Source organism: Leguminivora glycinivorella, chromosome 1 (genome assembly GCF_023078275.1).
Source record: "Leguminivora glycinivorella isolate SPB_JAAS2020 chromosome 1, LegGlyc_1.1, whole genome shotgun sequence".
NCBI lineage: Eukaryota > Metazoa > Arthropoda > Insecta > Lepidoptera > Tortricidae > Leguminivora > Leguminivora glycinivorella.
Window position 1 is genome coordinate 16,015,940 of NC_062971.1, and position 24,223 is coordinate 16,040,162.

Genomic DNA, 24,223 nt, shown 5'->3' on the forward strand with positions numbered 1-24,223 from the left:
AATCATTCGAGTGATTTTTTTATAAGGGCTACAATTTATTTTTTTTTTTATTTACAGTAGATCACTTCTTTTCCGGTACATTCTCAGAATCGACCATCTTCGTGGCCGATAGGTATCATAAAGTAATGCATCTATAAATATAAATACTTATACATATGCTGCTCAAGCGAGAGACACCTTCGCCCGACATTGTGGAGTTACAATCCAAAAATGCAGATACGAGTACATCCGGCTCGTCATTAACGTTACAGTGACGTGGCTTTCTCGTACACACTAGAACCTGGTTACTGTATCTTTTTGGTTACAGTTACTGCTCACAAATGAGTACGCTCGAGGAAATGTATCCGGCGACGTCACGTCACGAGCCTGAAATGTAACATGCGTACACACTGGAACCTCGTTACTGTATCTGTTCGGTTACAGTTACAGCTCGCTAGTGAGTATCCGGCTTTACGTATTTGTATGAAAAGTTGCGTTTCGCTTCGTGAGCGCACTTTCATACTAGCCCATGGTCGCGACAAAAAAGTCGCTTCGAAAAGTCGCCCGTGGGCGCACCCTCTTATTCGTCACTTCACTAATAGCATGCCTATTTGAGAAAGATTTTTACGAATTATATAAATTATTTTTGTATTAAACCCATAAAATCTTTAATTACTACCGAAAACATTGATATACGCTACTAATCTAAAATGTAAAGTCACGTCGTTATTTCTGGATGGCGCGGCGGGGCGATTAGAATCGTCGTCGTTATTTTGGGGATAGGCAGGAAAAGGTGACATATTATGTTAAAGTTTGATAGGCTAGAACTGATAAATCGAGATATTTTTGATGAAATTTGAATTTAGAACATATTATGTCTTATGGACCTTATGGTAGTTATGGTTCAGTTTTGGTCGGTCCTTACGACTGACTTATCAAGTTCTTCACGCTATCCACCATTTTACACCCATTGAAATCACCGCCTTTTGCCTAACTTATGTTGTAAATATGTACTATTATTAAGCAACTGTTTCTGGTACAACGTAACGAAGCCTTCACGAGGAATCTCAATAAGTACACCGAAAATTTGTATATTTTTTCAAAATGAATTTAGTATAGGTAAATAATCCTAGAATTAAATTAAAGCACATATCAATAATTGTTTTAATTTTCTTTCTCATCCGCCCCAGTTCCATTCCCTTTATTCCTTTCGAAATCCCCTTAACACTTAAATATTCCCTAAGTACATCAAATTAGCGCATCTTTCAGGAAATACACCAAAGAGTTTTGAATCAAACAAACGTTAAGGTGTCTGACTCACAGACCAACCCCTATAGACACTATTTGCTGCGACACTTTTATTACAGCCTTCCTATGTATTTGCACCGATTATAAGCAAAAACGTTAGGGTCTGACTGATACCACAGAATATATAATAGTACAAGTACAGAAGGCCCACTGCTTTGAAGTATACGAAATGCCGCCTTTTTAAATGCCTACAAAATGATTACAAAGAAACGAGCCGCACGTGCGCAGCGTCGGGCACTAGGGTTGCCCATGGATTAAAAAAATTAATACTCAGATAAAATGTTATGCTATTATATTCAAGTCTTGGGTACTTTCTATGTATATATACAGTATTTATATATTTTTGTTTAAGTCCCTACGTCACAATCTTGACTGAACGTTTCTGGGGGGCATAAATGACATAATCAATAGTAGATCTGTGTAAGATTGTCCTATTTTATTCATGATGTTTATTTACCTAAGCATTATTAGCCATTCCACACGCGGATATCGCATATGAACCTTAAAAAAAACTCGCGACGTATAGTAACAATAGAAAGTGCGAACGTGCGTTCCGTGAGAATGCGAGCCACCCCTGATTAGGCCGCGAACTCGCGGCCGCCCGCATGTACTTGTAGCGCGGCGATGGAATCGCGGAGTGAGCCGCCCCTGCTGATACACACGTTCACAGCACGTTATGCATCAGACCAAGGAATGGACTCGCGCGCGACAGTACATACGTGTTTGAAGGGTCTGTAGAGTCAGTAGTACATACGTGTTTGAAGACAACACTTCAAAAAACTCCTAAAGCCGCTGTCAAACGACTGTCAAATTTATTGTAAGCTTTCAGGAGTAGAGTATTTCTTGTCTTGTATTTCAGTAAAAATGGTGAAATTTGTGTAACGCTAAACTATTTTTCATGTTTTGGAGTGAAAGTTATCCTTCTTAACAGATCTCATACTAACATTGCCAAAGATGTCGAAGTGGTGAGTCATAATATTCATTTAAGCTATTAACATTATTGCAAACAAACAATATGGTTGTAATCTAAGATCATTTAGTATAATTAGGATATGTACTCAGTTCTATTAGCCGCAATAGCTAATTCATCATCTTGTCTCTGATGTAGCATTGAGTTTGGTCAAATAAGTTATGTGGTGTCGCAATCCCACAGTTCAACAATTCGGCGTATACACTTTATCAATAACCGGCAAAAGCTTCCTGGTGGACTCGATGACGTCCTTAAAACTGCTGTTATCTGAAATTCCTCCGCAGTTCTAGAAATACATCAATAAATAAGTAACCTCATTAGTATTGAATTGTAATTAAACATTTAAAAATAATTATCACATTATGCAGTAAGTGGGTGAGTTTACTGTATTACAATAAATCATTTCACACTTCGCAAACATAAATTACTAGAAAATGATTAGTTATCCATTTAGTAAATTCAAAAGAATAACACAAAAAAATAAAGAACAAAGGAAACTTTTAGTGGGTGGTTCATAATCAACATTTTGGTTTCAGCTTTCAGTATATAAAACCAATCCATGTTTCTGTCTGCTGTGGCACAAAAACTACCAAAACATATGAGCTCTTACTTTTAATTTCTGATCTTACTCCGATAACTATGATAACTAGGCAAAATTGAAAAGAAAATATATGTATGTATTTTTAGATTAAAGGAAAAATTGAAAAATTCACACCTTCAGCAGGACCCGAACTAGCGACCTCTGGCCTTGCCGGAGCCATCACGCTCCCAATTGCACCACGGAGGCGTACTGGATGAGTCCGAATTTATCCATGCCTTCCCTCAATTCTCAAATGTCTTAGGGTGGTGTATAAAAAATGTGCATGATAAAAAACAAAAATATATATATTATTATATATGTATAATACATATATCTTTCCAGGCAATCAGAACGCAGTATTCATGAGATGTTGAAGGATACTCCACCGTTGCGGGAATCCAGTGACTCCATCACATCTGGCACAGAGCCCAACTTCCCTGCTTCACGCTCTATGACATTCCCACCAGCTTATGGTATTCACACCTTCCAAAACAAATGACTTTCAATAAAAAAATTATATTTCTAGCTATAAAACATAGTTATATTTTTGTATATCAAACTTAACTCTTTTACATATAGTATATTTTGTTTTTATAACTGAAACATCTGAAACTAAAAAGAAGGGGTGTGTGAGGTGAGCTAGCATACCACTAATTTTAGCATGTAGCATGTAGGTACTAAAGAAGTTTTTGAACCAAATGTATCAAATAGTATCATTTATTTGATATTTACCACAGGCTTTTCTATGTGGTATAATATTGTAAGGAAACCTGCATACATCAATTAATAAACTCACAGAGTTAATTTGAGAAGTGTCTAAGATGACTCATATGCTATACGCATGTCCAGAGATGGAATGTATGTAAGTTATGCATATTAACATGATGCATTAATTTCCACAGCCCCACCAGATGTATCAGCGGGTGCAGGTGCAGGCTCAATACTGCGCGCGGGAGGCTCACGCCTCGACTCACTACGATCCTGGTCGCTCTCCACGTACAAGTGTACCAAGCAGCTGCTCTATGAGAAACTTGGGAAAACGTCACGCACTGTAGATACTGGTAAGTGCTGTAAAGATCGAATAGTTTTTTATGCTACCTAAACAGGGTGTCCACTACTAAACCCAAAAAAATTCCCTGACTTTTCCCTGACTTTCCATGGCCATTTAAGAAAATTTCCCTGACCAAATTTTCATTCTTTGATGACATTTTACCACTTTTGCTTAGGGTTGCAAAAAACGGTTTTTTTTTGTCTTAAAAAACCTTTTACCACTTTTGCTTAGGGTTGCAAAAAACGGTTTTTTTTGTCAAAAAAAAAACCTGAAAAAAAGCAGTTTTTTAGTGTTCCGTACCTCAAAAAGGAAAAACGGAACCCTTATAGGATCACTCGTGCGTCTGTCTGTCCGTCTGTCACAGCCAATTTTTTTTCATCACATTTGCTGTTTAAAGGTATCATTGCGTCTACGTGTACTGAAGCATAATGTACTATTTTATTCCCAACTGACACCCACACTACTTTGGTTTGCGACGCATTCATTAAGGAGAGGTGGCGTAGCTACTTTAACGAGTTGCTGAATACGCAACACGCAAATGTGTCTCCTCCAGAACTGCCCCCCAATCTTGGACTTGTTGCCCCTATTACACCAGACGAGGTGCGAAATTGCCTTCGCAACATGAAGAACAGAAAAGCCGTGGGTCCTGACGACATACCGATTGAAGCGTGGAAATCGATGGGTCCTCATGGTGTGATCATACTTACTGACCTTTTTAACCGCATCCTCACCAGCCGCAAAATGCCCAACTCATGGAGATTGAGCATTATAACACCAATTTATAAAGGCAAAGGTAGTGTACAGGACTGTGGAAGCTACCGAGGTATTAAGGTCATGAGTCACACCATGAAACTCTTCGAACGCGTCATCGATTCTAGGCTCCGGCAAGAGTGCACAGTCTCGGAGTGTCAGTATGGGTTTCGTCCTGGCTGTGGTACTATAGATCCCATCTTTGCCCTAAGAATGCTAGTCGAGGCCTACAGGGAAAAGAAAACGCCATTGCATATGGCTTTTCTGGACCTACAGAAGGCTTTTGACTGCGTACCTCGACAGGTAATCTGGTGGGCTTTGAAGGAGAAGAATGTGCCACAAACCTATATTGACATTATCCGAGACATGTACCACAACTCGGAATCCATAGTGAGGACCGCCGTTGGCGACACTCACCATTCCCGATCACAGTTGGTGTTCACCAAGGCTCAGCCCTGAGTCCTTTTCTGTTCAGTGTAGTGCTAGACGTAGTTTCAGCAAAAGTCCATGAACCATCTCCATGGCTTATGATGTACGCTGACGACATTGCACTGACAGATGAGGACAAACAGAAACTGGAGCACAAAGTGAACCAATGGAAGGGTGCGCTAGAGGACGGCGGTCTGAAACTAAATGTTGCGAAGACCGAGTACATGGCATGTGGCGGCACAGACCCCGACCCCATAACGGTAGGAGGCGAATCTGTTCTGAAAACAGATAAATTCAAATACCTTGGGTCTGTGCTGCACGAATCAGGCGAAATCGATCACGACGTCCAGGCCCGAATTAGCGCTGCTTGGGCAAAATGGCGAGAAGTAACCGGTGTCCTCTGCGACCCCAGGATACCGGTGAAGCTTAAGGGTCTTGTGTACAAGAGCATCATCCGACCAGTCTTACTGTATGGTAGCGAGACCTGGCCTGCTCTCGGAAGGCATGTCCAGCAGCTTCACGTCACAGAGATGAAGATGTTGCGGTGGATGTGTGGCGTTACGCGACTAGATCGCATACGTAACGAACACATCCGTGGCAGCCTCGGAATCCGTGACGTGGCGGATAAGCTGCAGGAAAGTCGCCTCCGATGGGAATAATGGATTTAGTTTTAAAAATTAATACAATCCGTACAATACTTCAGGCAAAGGATGTTTCAATCTGCCAAGGACTTTTATTGCACAACCAAAATTTTACTATTAAGCTATAAAATATACTATACGGTATGAAAAATGCATTTTATTTATGTTTTATAATTATTTCAGTGTGTTTTGCATTTATTTCGTAAAATTTAACTCAGATAAATTGTTATAATTTACAATCTGACAATATGCTCTCTACTCGCGCTTGACCGCGGGCGTACGCGAGGCACCCACCGTTGCCTACCAACGGAGAGTACAACAGACCAAAATATTTAAAGGAATGGAAAATGACCTACAATTTTAGTTGAATTTTATGATTTATATGCTTTTTTGAACGTTGCATTTAATTTATTTCAGTATTTTCGTGTTTGTTTTCGTTCAAAAAGTGTTTGTTATCAAAAACAATGGATTTAATATGAATAATCTGATTTAGATCAAGATACACTACTGGTCGCAACGCCGCCGGTTGAAGGTTTTGCCTTATGACTGTTTCCTCTGATTTGTCTCAAATGTGATGAAAAACATTGTGTGTAACTCGGGGAGTATGAATATTACTAACTCGAGTCTTTAAATCGCTCCGGCAAGCCGTCGCGATTTAACTTACTCTCGTTAGTAATATTCAACTTCCTCCCCTTGTTGCACAATGTACTATTCTAGGATATGTTTGGTTTGTAAGTAATAAATATTAAAATTTGCAAGGCAGTTCATTTCATACTTTTGTACCTACGGTTTTTTTACCTTTATGTTAGCTAGTAAACTTTAATTTCTTGTTTTATAAAACTAATGCAACGAAATCTGTAGTTGGTAGTTATCGCCATTTACTTTAGGCTAATATACCAGAGCGAGTTTGAGTTTCGGCGCCTTTGGATACACCACGACAGAAAAAAATATCGCTAGCGCAGCGAGCGCGAAATTTTTTCCCTTTTATGCGTCCCTGGGGCTGATAGTAGTTATTATGTACATAACATAGCAAATAAAATGGAGTACCTAGTCTATCAGAGCAGAGTCAGGAAAGCAGGCTTGAAATGAAAACGAGATTCTGAGCGTAGTGAGCGCGAAGTATTGACTAAGTAACTAAAAGTAGAAATAGCAAACGCGAGCGAAGCGAGCGTGAAATTTTTCCTCTGTTGTCAGCGTCGGGATGCCCATTTAGGTGTTTATGCCTTTAGGTTTCCAAGTGCTTTGAAGTTCTCTCATCGTATCGTATTATCATAACTCATCGTATTATTTAAATACTTTTTGATTTTTTTTCTTGGTGCCAAATTTTTCCCTGACCTCCAAATCATTTCCCTGACTTTCCCTGTGACTTTCCATGACCACTATGAGCTTCCCTGACTTTTCCCTGACTTTTCCCTGACTTTCCAGAAAGTGGACACCCTGCTAAATGACTAGCCCATGAGCTAAATAACTACTAGAGTAGCGCCTGTGAAAAAAAAAGTGTCTTCAAAGAAAACCCCAGATGATATCACGTCAAACGGAATGAAGTGGCTCTATAGGTTGCACAGAAAGGAGGCCTACACTCGAAGGGTAGAGACTGATTAAAAAGAGAGAAACCATAATCGTGATTTGTTTCGTCAACACTGATTTGTTTAGCCAACGTGTTTGATAACTGCTTCTTTACGGTACGTCGGTATACGTCACGAATGTGCCGCGACATTGTGCCGCGACATTCCTTGATGTTCCTGTTATAAAAACCCCTGAGTGCGTCATAGTAGACCGATTTTCATAAAACATGGCTAAGGACACTCCCGATTAACTCAGCTTTCAGACAAAAAAAAAACTAAATCTAAGTCGGTTCAACCGTTCGGGAGCTACGATGCCACAGACAGACACACACACAGACAGACAGACAAACAAACAGACAGACAGACACGTCAAACTTATAACACCCCGTCGTTTTTGCGTCGGGGGTTAAAAATAAGTGTTGGATGTCTAGGGCGACAGAATACTGAAAATAATTGTAATAGTAATTGGCTTTTTAATTTTATTTTGGATTGTATTGATAACTTCAGCTGTTGGTTTTCCATGTATGTAATAAAAAAAAAAAAAAAAAAAAAAAATATTTTACAGAATTGGAGGCGCAGATCGAAGCGCTTCGGGAAACGCAGCGCAAATACGCGGGAGTGCTGCGGCTGAGCTGCGCGTTGACGGCGCAGTTGGCTGCTGCCGCGGCTACGCAGCGGCAGCTCGGCGACGCTTTCGCGGAACTCGCGCAACGCTCGCCAGAACTGCAGACACAGTTAGTATAATTTGTCACCATGTTTTTTCAAATTAAAGCCGGTCGTTGGTCAAAGAGAAAATTGATTTATCGGCGATGTTTTGTGCTTTGATTCTATTGATATATCTAGTACAACGCTTACACTCGTTTGCCTGTTCTAGGTTCCTATACAACGCGGACACACAGCGCGCGTTGACGCGGCACGGCGACACACTGCTCGCGGCGCTGCATTTCTTCAACAACTCGCTAAACACGCTCACCAATAAGACTATGGAGGACACGCTACTCACCATACGACAGTACGAGGCGGCTAGGTGAGCTCTAACTTAAAGCTTGTCTTGATAAGTTCCTATACAACACACATACATCGCAGAAGCGGCAGGGCAACACGACAGCAACTCGCTAAACACGCGAGTTTTTTATTTACTTATCTGCTCGTCAGTTACTAGAGAAGTGATGAGGTCTTGCGATTTTTGGTACTAAGTTTTACTAGCCGTCAGTACTCTATTACCTGTGAACAAATTGAATTTTAAACTTGAAAATTTGTGTACGCAGGGTGGAATATGACGCGTACCGCAGTGAACTGGAAGCGCGCGGCGGCAACCCGCCGTCGTTACTGCTGGCCAGCATCGAGCGGCAGCGGCGCGCGTACGAGCGGCTGCGGGACGATTCCGCCGTCAAACTGGCGTTGCTACACGAAAACAGGGTGAGTAGGACATTATCCTTTGCTCGGTGTCGAAAATACTTTCACATCATATCTATGCAGACTCGAGACGGAGATGTCGGGATGACCTAGACTTTTTTCTCGCCGACGGGCCTGAACAAAAGAGGGGCATTAAATAGTGAGTCGTGAAAACCAATGGGGAACGCCTTTGTCAATAGTGTTAAAAATATGATCAAAGCTTTATATATATTTTAAGAGGTATCAATTCTTTTTTAAGATGTCAGAATCGGGAATAAGTGCCTCTTTTATCTACTTTAGCAGTCTGTTTTAATATTTTATTAAAATTCCAGGTGAAAGTGATGAACAAGCAACTCCTCCTATTCCACAACGCGGTGTCGGCGTACTTCAGCGGCAACGGCGCGGCGCTGGAGGCGGCCGTGAAGCACTTCAGCATCCACGCGCCCTCGCCGCCCGCGCCGCTCCCGCCGCTCCCCTCGCTCCCCTCGCTCCCCTCGCCACCCGCCGCGCCCGCGCAGGCCGCGCCGACGTCTCCGAGGTCCACGTAAAAACAAATCACGTCCAGCGGCATAACTTATATTGAGCTCTGCTCGTCTTGGTATCCACGTGAAATTAATATTTTATTAAAATATCGGAAAATCGAATGGACGTAGATCGGCGAAAGGGATCCATCCTTTAAAAATTGCTATTGAAATCGATGACTACTCCTTGGGATGGAAAGTCCAAATTATATTGATAGAATTTTGTGTATTGGATCCTTTTCTTTAAACTACATCCAAATTTAATGTTATCGCACCCCAACATTCTGAGGTGAGACGCCAATCGTGCGGCATTTTGGGTATTTGCAATAAAATCTAGTAATTGTTCACCGTTCTTAGGCTATTGTAATTTTACTAAAGCGGCACTCGTGTGTTAAGAACGGCGACATGTAAATGACTCTTTGTTTTTGCCATAAGGTGTATTGTAAATCAAGAGTGAACATGTATGTTCTGGGTGAGCTCACTCCATCGTATGCCACGCCTTTGCCTTTGGCTAGTCTGTGGCCAAAAGTGTCTAATTATAATTTAAAAAAAGGTGTACTTTTTATGGCCAGTGTCTTAACTTAATTTTATAAATTGATACCATTTTGCAAATATCTTTTGTGCTATATTACCATGACAACCATTACTATAATTTTATACAATTGAACCAAGCGCGGATCCAGCTTCGTGCCCAGGGGGGGTCACGTGGTAAAGGCCCAGGGAGGGGGTCACGTGGTCTATTTGTATGGCTAACCTAGGCTCTGGGGTAGGGGGAGGGGGGTTTTTAACCCCCATGACCCCCCCCCCCCTGGATCCGCGCATGAATTGAACTTGAACTATAAGTTGACTATCAGATAATCTTCTGTGTATAATATTACCAATCTCTTACTGCTTTTCAAAATGATGAGATGTGAAAAGATGCGTGTACAACTTACGACGTAAAAATTTAAAGGCTAAAAATATTTGTAACAACATTAAATATGTAAACCCCAGCACTGCAAAAAAAATCTTAGCACTGTAATATTGCCATAGCTATAATTGTAAGTCTTGCCAGGGGAATGTTTGCGTGTGTGTTTGAAAAAGGGTTGTCAGCCGAAAAATGCATTACATTATGCATTATGAGGTACGGGACTTTCTAGTCCTTTTTACTGAAATGTTTGTTGTACTGACAGTGTTGACACCCTTAATTTACTAACTTAAAATACACTTGCCGGAGATTTATGTAGATCTGATGATTACTTAGTATATGACCTTTAGTCTTCTTTCGGGCGATTGTTGCTTTTATGCTTGCTTAGAGTACATATTTGTACATATAGATAAATGTTTGTTCAATTACATTTCCAATATTTTTATATCATAGTGTTAAAAGACAATGGTCATTGTATAGCTCAAGCTTGTCCTTCCTTCACAATTTTTAAAATGAGCTTTTCATTTCAAATAGAATGTTTACTGAATGTGTGTTTAAAATATTATCAAGTTTATCATATCCAAAGATAAAATTGTGTAATCTAGCATCTCTATATCCGTGATATTGTATTCTTAATAAGTTAGTTGAGAGTTGTTAGCTGGAGCAGGCCTTATAAAGTATTACTGTCTTTTGCCAACCACACTCCTCCCATCAGGTGGATTGTTGGCAATGGAGGTATAATACACATAGGTACATGATATTGTGATCTGTGAGTAGAACTGACAATACAAGTGAGTGTAGCTTGAATACCTAAGTATGAAAGTATTTTGAATAGCTAGTCAACCTTTATTTTATTATTTGTATGTAAATTTACTTATTTATTATCAATTATTTTAGACAAATTTTCTTAATGTTTAAGTTAAATGCATTTATTATTTATGGAGTGTAAAATAGATTTATTGAAGAATAAGTACTTGTATTTTTTTTTAAACCATTAATAAAAACACTGAAGATAGCAATGATACATGTTAAAATAAAAACACCTTTTACAATACAACTGAGATACCCACCCAAGTATCAAAACACTTAATATTTCTTGGTAACAAAGGTGTTTTAGAATATTTTTGACCACCTAGACATTACTAGATGTATGTTGGATGCCTACTACCTATATTCCTATTTTTTAGATACCTAGTCATTATTATATCCATCATAGGGATTCTAATGAGCAAAACTCAATTTATTGTTAAAAGCAAATTTATTTACAATGCTCCTATCAAGAGTATCACAAAACATCACAGAACCACTGCCCATGAAGTGCTTCTTGACGCCTCAATCACCGGGCCAGCAGTGTAGAATCTCATTCTCAACTCATTATGATCTTTCTGTCAGGTTACGCCTTCACTGCTTCCTTGTCCCCATCGGCTTTGTTTAATTCCTCTTCCTCTGCTTTGAATTTCTCCTGCAAAAAAATGTACACAATACATAATTATAGAAAATAGAAACAATACACCAGATATACAAGCTCCTAGTCTTGATTGGTATAAAAGTTTTGATAAGGGCATTAATTAATATGTTCATCAGTTACTTGTTCCTGAGTTGATGTTATCTGAGTATTTATTTACCCATCATAATACACATTATGAATGAGCTTGGTGTGAGCTGTTTCATTAGTATATAATTGTTCCATAATAATAATCGAGTATATAATATCTCTTCAAGAGGATATACTGCAGTGATCTTACTTACCAAATCGTATATAACTTTGACGACAAGAGAACAGCTGGGGCATGTTGCTACTTCTTCTCCCGCCATTAATTCCTCCTGGAAAACAAAGACACTTAGTTTCAGATTTGTATATATCCAATACAAATCTATACTTTATAAATAAATCAGATATAATTATTAATCTTCAGAAAATATGAATTTAATTCTAATTAGAAAATGAATTGGATTCTAATTCTAACCTTACTGATTTGGAATCTGTCACCACATGGACAGGGATAATAATACATATCATCATCCTCGTCATACTCAAAATCTTCAATTTCTATTTCGTCGTGAAATATCGTCATAGTTTATCTAGTAATTTTTATTGTCGAAAGAAACGTAAATTGTTGTCGTTACAACAACATCGCACATTGCCTTATCGCCTTTTTGAAGGTGCAGCCAGTGTTGCCAGATTATAATTCTGTAAATCTGTAGGCTGCGGCCAAAATATCCGTAGAATTCCGTAGATCGCAATTTAAAAAATCCGTAGTTCTACAGACTTTTCCTTTAAGTTTTTATGGCCGATTCCGTCTCTAGAAAAAGCGGAAAATTTAAAAAAAATAGGATAATTAAAAGCCATGAAGAATTAAAATTTCGCGCTTTTTTACAAACACACACACCTCTGTTTGACAGACTATATTGAAGCATAAATAATGAGTAATGAAAAGTAGAAGTGTATGTAGCACTTCTACTTTTTCGCCATATTATTACAGTGCGTACCTACCAAAGGTATTGGTACGCTTCAATTCCGTTCCCTTTTACTACATTAGTGTAGCCTTAGAAAGTTAGATCTTGTACAGCGTGAGCGGCGTGTAACGAAACGCAAAAGTATAATATAATGTTTTAATATCTTTAATATCTTAATATCCCCTTTTTAATATCCATGTTTGACCTAATTATTTTAATTTTAACATTGTAACATTGTGAAATTTGTGATATTAAATAAAGCCATTCTATGTCTATGTCTATGTCTATGTCTATGTCTATAAATAGTCGCTATAGTCCGAATTGAGTCCGAAGCACATCCGAAGCGTGACAGACGGGAATCACGTTTCGTTATTAGCAATAACTCACAATATCTTTATTGCTCACATGTATAATTTAGTAAAAAATTGTGTTATTGGAATTCCGTAGAAATTTCAAAAAATCCGTAGGTCTGTGTTGAAGCCCCGAAATCCGTAGGGTGCAGCTGTCACAGTACTCACAGTGTCACTGTCATTTTTGTCAAATTTGAAGTTCGGGCTGTTCAAGTAATGGTTAAAACTGCTGTGAGGCATTAAAGTATTGTATACATATCAAATACATATACTAATACATAGTACCTAGTTCGAACTAATGTAATTAATTATTAATTTTTTTATTGTGTTCATTGTTTTAAGGTCGTTGTATTAATCACAAACAGACAAATTTATTTCTAGGAAAAGTTACAAAATTTTCATGATTTGGCAACATTGATAAAGTCACGTCACACACGTCATTCGTTTCATTTTCGTGCAGGAGGATGATTGTGGTGGTCTCGTTGGAGTATCGCCGTAAAATAGTGCAGTGAGTGAATTGTGTTTAAAAGTGTTGCACCACAGTTGAACTGAAAGTGCCACCATGTTTAGCTGGTTAAAAAAGGAAGGTGAAAAAACGGAGAGCATCGACAATGTCGTCGAGGGACTCAAAAAAATATACAAACAGAAGTTGCTCCACTCGAGCAGCATTACCAGTTCCATGACTTTCACTCGCCACAACTGGAGGAGCCGGACTTCGATGCAAAGCCCATGATACTGCTCGTGGGACAATACTCGACCGGCAAGACGACATTCATAAAGTACCTGCTGGAGCGAGAGTTCCCTGGCATCCGTATTGGGCCTGAGCCCACCACAGACCGATTCATCGCCGTTATGTACGATGAGAAAGAAGGCGTAATCCCCGGCAACGCGCTTGTTGTCGATCCAAAGAAACAGTTTCGGCCCCTTAGCAAGTTCGGAAACGCCTTCCTTAACCGCTTCCAGTGTTCGACGGTAGCTTCACCTGTGTTGCGCGGCATCTCTATAGTAGATACTCCTGGTATCCTGTCAGGCGAGAAACAGCGTGTGGACCGAGGATACGACTTTACTGGCGTGTTGGAGTGGTTCGCTGAACGTGTAGATCGCATCATCCTCTTGTTCGACGCGCATAAGCTGGATATCTCTGATGAATTCCGACGCAGCATAGAAGCGCTGCGCGGCCACGATGATAAGATTCGCATCGTGCTGAACAAAGCGGATATGATTGACCACCAGCAGTTAATGCGTGTATATGGTGCACTTATGTGGTCTCTTGGGAAGGTGCTGCAAACACCAGAGGTGGCACGAGTCTATATCGGCTCCTTCTGGGACCAGCCTCTGCGTTATGACGTAAATCGCCGCCTCTTTGAGGATGAGGAACAGGACCTTTTCAGAGATATGCAATCCCTCCCCAGGAATGCCGCATTACGGAAACTTAATGATTTAATCAAAAGGGCACGCCTTGCTAAAGTGCATGCCTACATAGTCAGTGAGCTTAGGAAAGAAATGCCTTCAATGTTTGGTAAAGATGGCAAAAAGAAGGAACTCATCAAAAACTTGGGCCAAGTGTATGACAGGATCCAGCGTGAGCAGCAGATCTCACCGGGTGACTTCCCAGACATCAAGAAGATGCAGGAAACTCTAGCCAATCATGACTTCACAAAGTTCCACCCGCTGAAGCCTAAGCTCCTTGAAGTGGTTGATAACATGCTGGCCACTGACATTGCCCGCCTTATGGACATGATTCCACAGGAAGATATCAATGTTGTCTCTGAGCCACTCATCAAAGGTCAGTATTCTTTTTGTATAATAATTTGTTTTCATGAAGGAATGTTGTTTTTATGGTTTTCCCTACAAAAGTTAGTAAATGTAATAGGTACAGTCAGATGAGACTTCAGTCTAGAGGCCAGTTTGAATTAAGTGCAAAAACATGAGTCTGTACAACTTAGCTTACTTAACTGATAGTTCTTAGTTTGCCAGAACAAGAGTAATGATGTTATTTTAATGTCAAAACATAGTTTTGAATTAAGCTACAAATATACATAGTGTGCCTCTAAATAAGATCCTAACCCCCTTATTCATAAATATATTCTAAAGTTATCAAGCAGATAAAGTTTGTTTGTGCCATTCTATCACACCAATATGTCAGAAAGGGATAAACAAACTTTATCGGCTTGATAACTTTAGAGTATGTTTATGTATAAGGGGGTAATTCTTCCAGACAATATGGACAGAAATGGGTCACAACTGGATGAGACTAGCTCAGAACCGGGAACGGTGACATACAAGAATCTCTTCTATGGCTTATGCTTAGCATTGGGTTATAAAGAGCTGATATGATGATGATGATGATGGACAGAAAGATGAAAATTGCATGTAGTTGTTGACATGGTGATTGACATACCTTGGTGATTTTCAGCATAAATTTCTGGTTTCAAATGTAGGTATAAATGCATTTTTAATTATTTTTAAACACCATGTTGTATGGCAGGTTTTTAAGAGGGCATTCAACGAAAACGTCGTAATAATGTAAAATTGATAGTTTTAGTCGGCAAAATGCTACACTTTCCGTCATCTAAAAGACTTATTAAGTTCAGGATTCGATTAGGACATCTTCTTAACTTACATGTTGTGAGACTGGATTTTTAAAAACTAACTCACTTAATAAATTATGATTTTTTTTCTGGTGCATGTTTAGGAAAACCCGCGAAAAGTGCTGACTTAGTCCGTCTAATTTGTAAAATTTGGATAGTTTTGAATGCTTCAAGTGGTAAATTTGTATTATGTATATCCTGCACTATAATCATCTGAGACTACTTCTTTGTTATAAGGCTTTAGAATAGAGTAAATGAGGATATGATGAATCCAATTTGTTTCAGAAATCACCTCAGAATAAGTGTCAATTTCTTCAAAAACTTACGTGTTTTTGAAGTAGTTTTAATATAAAAATAATCTGCAACGCTTACTCAAACAGATTTTATGCAAAAGTTTTCTATTAATTGCAATTTAATATTTTTGACGATTTTTTAAAAATGCCTCCTTATTACCGGTTACGCGCGCTTGCGATGTCAGTACCGCGGCAGAGCTTGTAGAGGCAGGACGTATGTTAGTCCGCTCCGCACGCGGCTCGACGATCGCGAAGTTATTTTGTCATTGTGTGCGGCACCCGCCGTGTCCAAAACCGCACTTGTGTGCGTGTTTGGCTGTACTGTTGCATGTATACTGCGACCGAAAACTTTGATCCTTGGGTTGACGACTTTGGTAACTAACTAATTAACTTGACTAATATTTTTAGTAAGTATTATTTATTATTGAATATCATTTGAGGTTACTGACTCGTCTCAACAAAATCTTTGACAATAGATGGTACTCAGGATCTGATGATGAAGTCAGATGGTAGTCATGAGTTCTCATCAACCAGGTCTTGAAACCATTTCGTGTTTGGGCTCGTTTGATTCGCCTCAACAAGATCTTTGACAAGAGGTGATGGTACCCAGGATCTGATGATGAAGCCGGAAGGTAGTCATGAGTTCTCATCAACCAGGTCTTGAAACCATTTCGTGTTTGGGCTCGTTTGATTTGCCTCAACAAGATCTTTGACAAGAGGTGATGGTACCCAGGATCTGATGATGAAGTCGGAAGGTAGTCATGAGTTCTCATCAACCAGGTCTTGAAACCATTTCGTGTTTGGGCTCGTTTGGTTCGTCTCAACAAGATCTTTAACAAGAGATGGTACCCAGGATCTGATGATGAAGCTGGAAGGTAGTCAAGAGAATTCATCAACCAGGTCTTGAAACCACTCCGTGTTTGGGCTCGTTTGGTTCGTCTCAACAAGATCTTTGACAAGAGATGGTACCCAGGATCTGATGGTGAAGCCGGAAGGTAGTCAAGAGTATTCAACAACCAGGTCTTGAAACTCTTCTGTGTTTGGGCTCGTTTGATTCGTCTCAACAAGATCTTTGACAAGAGATGGTACCCAGGATCTGATGATGAAGCTGGAAGGTAGTCAAGAGTATTCCACGACCAGGTCTTGAAACCACTTCGTGTTTGGGTTCGTTTGATTCGTCTCAACAAGATCTTTGACAAGCGATGGTAATCACTCTTTTATACTCTGGCGCATCCACTGTCTCAGTGTGTCAACAGTCAACTAAAGCAGGTAGGCGTAGCGTAGAGTTGTATTTCCTTACAAAAAACCAATACATAGATGTGGACCTTCCTGTGCTCCATGCAATTAAAACAACATAATATTTAAAAACCGGCCGAGAGCGTGTCGGGTCACGCTCAGTGCCTACACTGAGCGTGGCCCGACACGCTCTCGGCCGGTTTTTAAAGCCGCGTTGGTAAATAGCCGTAGTTTTCCATATTTTTCAAAAACTATAGAACCTATCAAGTTCAAAACAGTTTTCCTAGAAAGTTTATAAAGTTCTACTTTTGTGATTTTTAAATATTTTTTTAATATATGGTTAAAAAGTTAGAGGGGGGGGGGGGACACTTTTTTTTTTAGGAGCGATTATTCGCGAAAATATTAATATTATCAAAAAACGATTTCAGTAATTCATTTTTAAATACCTATCCAACAATAAATCATACGTTAGGGTTGAAATGAAAAAAAAATCACTCCCTACTTTACGTGTAGGGGGTACCCTAATAAAACATTTTTTCCGCTTTTTATTTTTGCACTTTGTCGGCGTGACTGATATACATATTGGTACCAAATTTCAGCTCTCTAGTTCTAACGGTCACTGAGATTATCCGCGGACGGACGGACGGACGGAGGGACAGACAGACAGACATGGCGAAACTATAAGGGTTCCTAGTTGACTACGAAACCCTAAAAACACATTTTAAATATTAAACTTATATTGACCGGGATATAGACCGTGAATATAAGTCTAATGAAAATAACCGTGAATCATTCAAAACTCTTACATTTTAAATATAAAAAAAAAACTACTTAAAATTAAAGAAAACCGATCTTAGTTCCATTATATACAGAGTGGGGCCTGTAACAAAGGCGAAGAATTGAACTGTAGGCTATTCTCCTTATACTGATCAACATTTATTCAGTGACTTTTAAAAATTATGAAGTCTTTAAATTTTTAATTTTTCATACAAAATAAATATTAGCTTCAATGTACGCCATTATTGTTGTCATTGACGTTGTCTGTCACACTTTAGACTTAACAGAATTCGCAATACATTACCTCTTAGAAAAAACTTTCAAGGGTGATAAAAATCAAAATAAAAGTTATTTTTAAAAGTCGCCGAACAAATGTTGATCAGTATAAGTGCGTTTTCACATTATCCGATCCGATATCGGATGTCGGACCGATATCCCATACATTACAGGCGCCATCTTGGATTTTTTCTATTGAAATGCTTCCGACATCCGATATCGGATCGGATAGTGTGAAAACGGCTTAAGGAGAATAGCCTAGAGTTCAATTCTTCGCCTTTGTTTCAGGCCCCACTCTGTATATGTACCTAGAAAACATCATCATCTTCCTTGCGTTATCCCGGCATTTGCCACGGCTCATGGGAGCCTGCGGTCCACTTTGACAACTAATCCCAAGATTTGGCGTAGGCACTAGTTTTTACGAAAGCGACTGCCATCTGACCTTTCAACCCAAAGGGTAAACTAGACCTTATTGGAATAAGTCCGGTTTCCTCACGATGTTTTCCTTCACCGAAAAGAACCTAGAAAACATATCATATACAAAATAAAATAAAACTAAGAAAACGGATTATATTCATTATACGCGATATAATCTGATTCCATAAATTTATTTCATGAGTAACTATCGCGGTGACAGAAGACAATACACAATTTATTATATTATAAAAGTTTTTTAATTTATTTCTTCCAAGGCTACACACGTTTTAATAAAAAAAACTGTGATAAGTTAAATAATTAAACTAAAAGGTCAAGTATTTATGCACGAAATCATGTATGCAAATATGTAATATATATGGTGGTGTTTTTACGCAAGTATCAATAATGGTTAGTCCGCAACGCCACTGACGGCGTGGCGGTACCGACCATGAATGCTATCCCTTTCGCTCTAGCCGCACGTAAGGTTGGTTCGAAGAGGATCGCACGCTATGTCTGTACCGCAGGCTACAATCGTTATGCTTCTGGTTATAGTGTGCGTCTGCACACAGGCGCACGCCAGCGCCGCCGGCGTCGAAATGCGAGCAAGCAGATTTTTTGAAAGCGCTCTTAATGTGTCAATCTTGTTATCCATAAGTAAATCATCAGGAAAATAAGACATAATTAATACTGATTTATAATTATCTCTCTTCTAGTCTTATACCATCATTATCATTACCATAAATCATATTATTAGGGTTCCGTACCTCAAAGAGGAAAAACGGAACCCTTATAGGATCACTCGCGTGTCTGTCTGTCCCTCTGTCACAGCCGATTTCTCCGAAAGTACTGGACCGATTTACTTGAAATTTGGCACACATATGTAAACCTGTGGCCCAAAGACGGACATGTAATTTAATTAAATGAAATTTAATCACAGGGGCCACTTTTGGGGGGTAACATTGAAAATTAAAAATCAAAGTTATTAAAACTATATTGTGTTACATATCAAATAAAAGAGCATTTTATAAGCATTTGAAGTATAATTTTTTTATTTTTTTTATTTTGGTAATTTAGAAGTAATTTAAGAAAATACGCAAAAAATGACCATTCCCCCCCTTATCTCCGAAATTACTTAGCGTAAAATTTTCAAAAAAATACACAGGATAGCCCTCTACCTGTAGATTACAGGAAAACCTATTAGAAATCTACAGTCAAGCGTAAGTCGGACTTAAGAGAAAAAAACTCAGATTACGAATTTCACTCACTGCCGCTGCAAGTAGTTACTAAACGTCTTAAAATGTTGTAATCGCGTTGGACAGGTATAAAGAAATTAATTTCGGTTTCGTTTGTTATAGAAATTGTTAAAAAGAAAAAATCATTTTCCAAAATGACTTAAGTTCCTACTAAAAAAGAGGCGCTTAAGACTGTTTAGAACTTCACTGACCATAATATTGCCCACATAGGTCCAAAAAAAGGTGTATATATACGAAAACAAAAAAATTGTGCCATCGACAACCATAATCAGAAGTCCATTTTGCTCTATCTCTTATCGTTTCCGAAATATACGCGAAATCTAAGTACGAAATTTAATGTACGTTGCCATTACATTTCGTCAGGCGCTCATGACCTGTTTGTATGGAAATGTCGAAATCCGACTCGCACTTGACCAATTTTCATAGAAAGTTGTGTTTTATTATAGTTTTGAAGGAAGTTTCTTGTGTTTAACCACCAACGCAAAAACGACGGAGTGTTTTATAATAATTTAAGGTTTGACGCTTGACATGTCTGTCTGTGGCATCATAGCTCCCGAACGAATCAATCGATTTTGACTTAGTTTTTAATGTTTAAGGTGAATTCGACGACAGTTTTTTTTGTACCACGTAGGTGGGAAACAGGCATACGGTCTGCCTGATGGAAAGCGGTCACTGTAACCTATGGACGCCTGCCACTCAAGGAGTGGCACATGTGCGTTGCCGACTCATTAGAAATTTGTACAAACCTGTAGGTACTTAGAAGGGGCCTGGGTGCCGACGACTCAAAGGACAATCTATTCTCCTAATTAGTTCCGTAGGTCCTCCCTCGTTGAGCTCTGGCTGCCTTACTCACCGGCAGAAACAATGAGTTTACGCTCTGTCTTGCGTGAGCGACGGGCGACGCGACGCGATGCGACGGCGATGGCTCAAGGTCATCGCGTATCCATCGCGCGAAACTTCGGCACTAGCATTTGGTGATTAGAATCAGAAGATTCGCCGTCTTTCACGATGTGCAAATGGTCTAGCGGGTTTGACTTCTAGGTGAAACCGTTTGCGCCATGAGTGTCGTGAGTTCGAATCTCGGCTCACGCAATCTTTTTGCATTTTTATTTACTTTTTTCTTTTATGTTCTACTAGCTTTTGCCCGCGGCTTCTCTTGAAAGACGGACAAACAAACAGACACACACACACACTTTCCAGTTTAATCAGTATGGATTATTTGATTTTATTTACCTGCTTATTTCTTTCTCTAAGATTCTACTTTCTTATTTTTTTTTAAGAACTCCGGGTTTTATACTAACAAGGAAAGTTTTAAGTAGCACACAATAATACTGCATTTTGTTTTTATTAACTTAATGTTTATTTTAATCCATACTAATATTATAAACGGAAAAGTGTGTGTGTGTCTATTTATTTGTCCGTCCTTCACGGCAAAACTGAGCGACGAATTAACGTATACTATTTACTTATAACGAATGCTATTTACTTAATGATGAAATGAAAAAATGTCAGTGTAACCCAGTGTTTTTAATGCTGCCATCTAGTGTCGACTGGCATAACCACTACACTAAGAGCCCTTATTCCTTAGAGCGTTCATCAATTTCGTGAAATAGCCATTGATAGATGGCGTTGGCGCTCGGTACGCGAGCCACCGGTAACGCAACACACAGGCAAGAATGATCTTGATAGTTTTGAATTTAATTGCTAGTAACAATTCTTTTGGTTTCATGTGTTAACTTTTTTGTAAAGTTTACAAGAGATAAGAATATATTATTATTATATGGTACCTACTAATTGTAAGTAACTTAAAATAAACAGTTTCAAAGAGCTGAGCTGTGTGCAAAAAATTACATGTGTTATTGGCCCGGCTAATGAGATCAAACATGGTCGAGTTACGATAAGTAGAATAGCAGTTCTGTTATTCATTTCCTGACTCGATCATGTGACCTTGGACATCATCGAGATCGACGCTGCTCATCAGTCCAAATGTAATAAGCCCAAACATAGTGGAGTTATAATGAGTAAAATAGCAGTTTTGTTGACCATATCCTGACTCCACCATGAAAACCAGAACCTCATCCTGGGGGCCGGTTTTTGAATCTCACATAAGGGATTTGTCACTAAAATACCGGTTGAAAACAGTGAATTGCTTAGTATTTTCAGTGACAATTTTCTGAATTCGAACGCGTGAGACTCAAAAATCGGTCCTCTCCCCTGGTCCCGAAATATAATAATAATTCAAACTCTCATCAGATTTCAAGTAAAATTTCTTACCAAAAAGGTACAGATGGCGCTGTCGCCACGAGCAACAGCGGCTCCGTAAACAAATAGCTTTATAAAATGTTTTAAGTTTGATTTAAGGACGACGTTTCTATTATTTATTACTTCGTAATGTAAAGTATACGGGGAAGTGTTATCACAACAATATATCAAGGATTATAAAATCTGTGGACGAAAATAAAAACAGGACGTGTTTTAGTGATTAAACAGTGAAGTGCTAAAAAAACTCATAAAAAACTATTTAATTAATAAAGACATTCTTATAAACAGTGATAAAACATACCTTACAACCTGAAAAAAGAACATTTGTGCGTATTTTGAAGAAAAAGCTTAAAAAAATAGCTGTTAAATTTTGAATTACACGTTCTTCACTAGCGACATCTACTAGTTGATAGCGGAACAACTTCGACCGAGCTGCTGCATCCATTAAGCAATAAGTGCTATTAATACCGCTACCGGACAATAGAGGGCGCCTTATTCAAAATGGATCAAACTTGTTCAGGATGCTTGGAAATACTCCAAAACAGACAATATCTCACTTGCACATTATGCAGCTGCAAATATGATTTAGAATGCGCTGGCATGTCTTTCGAGAGATTTAAAAGCTTTTACAGCGCACCAGACCTTGAACACAAGAGAGCCTGGAAATGTCCATCCTGCAACTGTAGAGAGCCAAAAGGAGACAATTCAAACACACCAGTACGTTTGCGGGACAACGAAGAAATTTACCACCGTGAAAATTATCCGGAGACAAGTAACGTCACCCTAAGAAACAAGTCCCAACCAGCACTGAACATAACACCATGTTTCGATGACTCGACCTTGAGTATTCTAGGAGACACCCTACGCGTTGATACCACCTCGACAGCAAAACAACAGGTTCCACCCACACCATTAAATAATTCCACCTCAATAATTTTAGAAAAAATGGAAGAACTGCTAGATACAAAATTAGAAAAAAATAGGCAGTCATTAATATCTGAACTTAAAAAAACATTGTTCTCTGAAATTAACAAAGCTATAACAGAGTTGAGAAATGAGATAAAGCAAACAAATAATACCATAACACTAGTGCAAGACAACCACAAACAAGCTATAAATAAAATAAATAACACTATTATTTCCATAGAGAAAGAACACCAAAAATTGAAGAATGAAATTGTAGAGATAAATAAACTAACTACCCTTTACAGCCAAACCACTTCAGAAAATAAATCTTCAAATTGCACACACTGCTCAGAATACAAAAATGAAACAAGACAAAAGAAACTTGTGTTATACGGACTTCATGAAAATCACTGGGAAAATGACTCTGAACTTTTCGATCGCATTTTATACATTTTCCAGGATATCCTTAATGTGAATTTAGTTGAGTATATGGAAACCTGCACAAGAATCGGTAGAAAAGGACAGAAAAGACCTATAGTGATAGAACTATTAAGTAAAAAGGTGACAAAATACCTACTGGATAACAGAGAGATGAAATTTGTGCCGTAGAACTTAAAAAAATCAACACTATATTTATTACACTTTACTGGCCACAAAGAAATAGAGAGTTTGAAACCTTCTATAATTGTTTAGAAAAACTTCTAAACCAACTTTTAGTAACAGATAAATGTAAAAACATTATTATAGGCGGCGACTTTAATATAAATGCTCTAGATAACTCAAAACTAACACAAACTGTTTTAAATTTATTTCTTAATTATAATTTTAAACAAAACATTAAAGAGCCAACACGCATCACGCAATCATGCGCTAGCTGTTTAGATCTAGTATTCACTAACTTTCAGGACCCTGAAATGACTACCTCTGTAAACGAGTACGGTTTCGCAGACCATAAAGGCGTCTTGATAAATTTACCTCTGTATGATACGAATACAAAAAAATGGTTTACTGAAAAAAGAATCTTCAATGAAAACAATATAAACATGTTTAAAAGTGAACTTCAAAAAATAAATTGGAACTCAATAATTTCTTTACAAAACAATATAAATGAAAATTATAATAGATTCTCAGCTAAAATAATAGAAGTACTCAATAGGACAATACCTAAAATAAAAATAAAAATAAGAATAAAACCTAAAAAGAAATGGCTAACAGTTGGAATAAAAAAATCTTGTCAACATAAACGGCTGTTAAAAATTATGTTATCTAAAACAAAAAACGATGCTCTTGAAACCTACTACAAAAAATA

General features: G+C 38.5%; 3 protein-coding genes across 3 annotated transcripts in view; 2 read left to right on the forward strand and 1 right to left on the reverse strand.

Moving 5' to 3' along the window:
- The first annotated feature begins 2,082 nt into the window (after positions 1 to 2,082).
- On the forward strand, positions 2,083 to 11,081 carry LOC125230641 (arfaptin-2). Its single transcript, XM_048135871.1, has 7 exons — positions 2,083 to 2,252; positions 3,180 to 3,310; positions 3,740 to 3,898; positions 7,839 to 8,007; positions 8,148 to 8,300; positions 8,542 to 8,692; positions 9,001 to 11,081. The coding sequence occupies exons 1-7, from the start codon at positions 2,242 to 2,244 to the stop codon at positions 9,214 to 9,216; spliced, it is 990 nt and encodes a 329-aa protein (XP_047991828.1). The 5' UTR covers positions 2,083 to 2,241; the 3' UTR covers positions 9,217 to 11,081.
- A 119-nt stretch (positions 11,082 to 11,200) lies between these two features.
- On the reverse strand, positions 11,201 to 12,691 carry LOC125230650 (DPH3 homolog). The gene is made up of 3 exons (XM_048135883.1): positions 12,064 to 12,691; positions 11,846 to 11,920; positions 11,201 to 11,558 (listed from the first exon to the last, which is right to left on the reverse strand). The coding sequence occupies exons 1-3, from the start codon at positions 12,169 to 12,171 to the stop codon at positions 11,490 to 11,492; spliced, it is 252 nt and encodes an 83-aa protein (XP_047991840.1). The 5' UTR covers positions 12,172 to 12,691; the 3' UTR covers positions 11,201 to 11,489.
- Positions 12,692 to 13,326: 635 nt separating this feature from the next.
- LOC125225867 (EH domain-containing protein 1) overlaps positions 13,327 to 24,223 on the forward strand; it is a 35,679-nt gene continuing 24,782 nt past the window's right edge. Inside the window, 2 exon segments of the mRNA XM_048129747.1 lie at positions 13,327 to 13,553; positions 13,556 to 14,689. Coding sequence (XP_047985704.1) covers positions 13,466 to 13,553; positions 13,556 to 14,689 — 1,222 coding nt within the window. The 5' untranslated portion in view covers positions 13,327 to 13,465.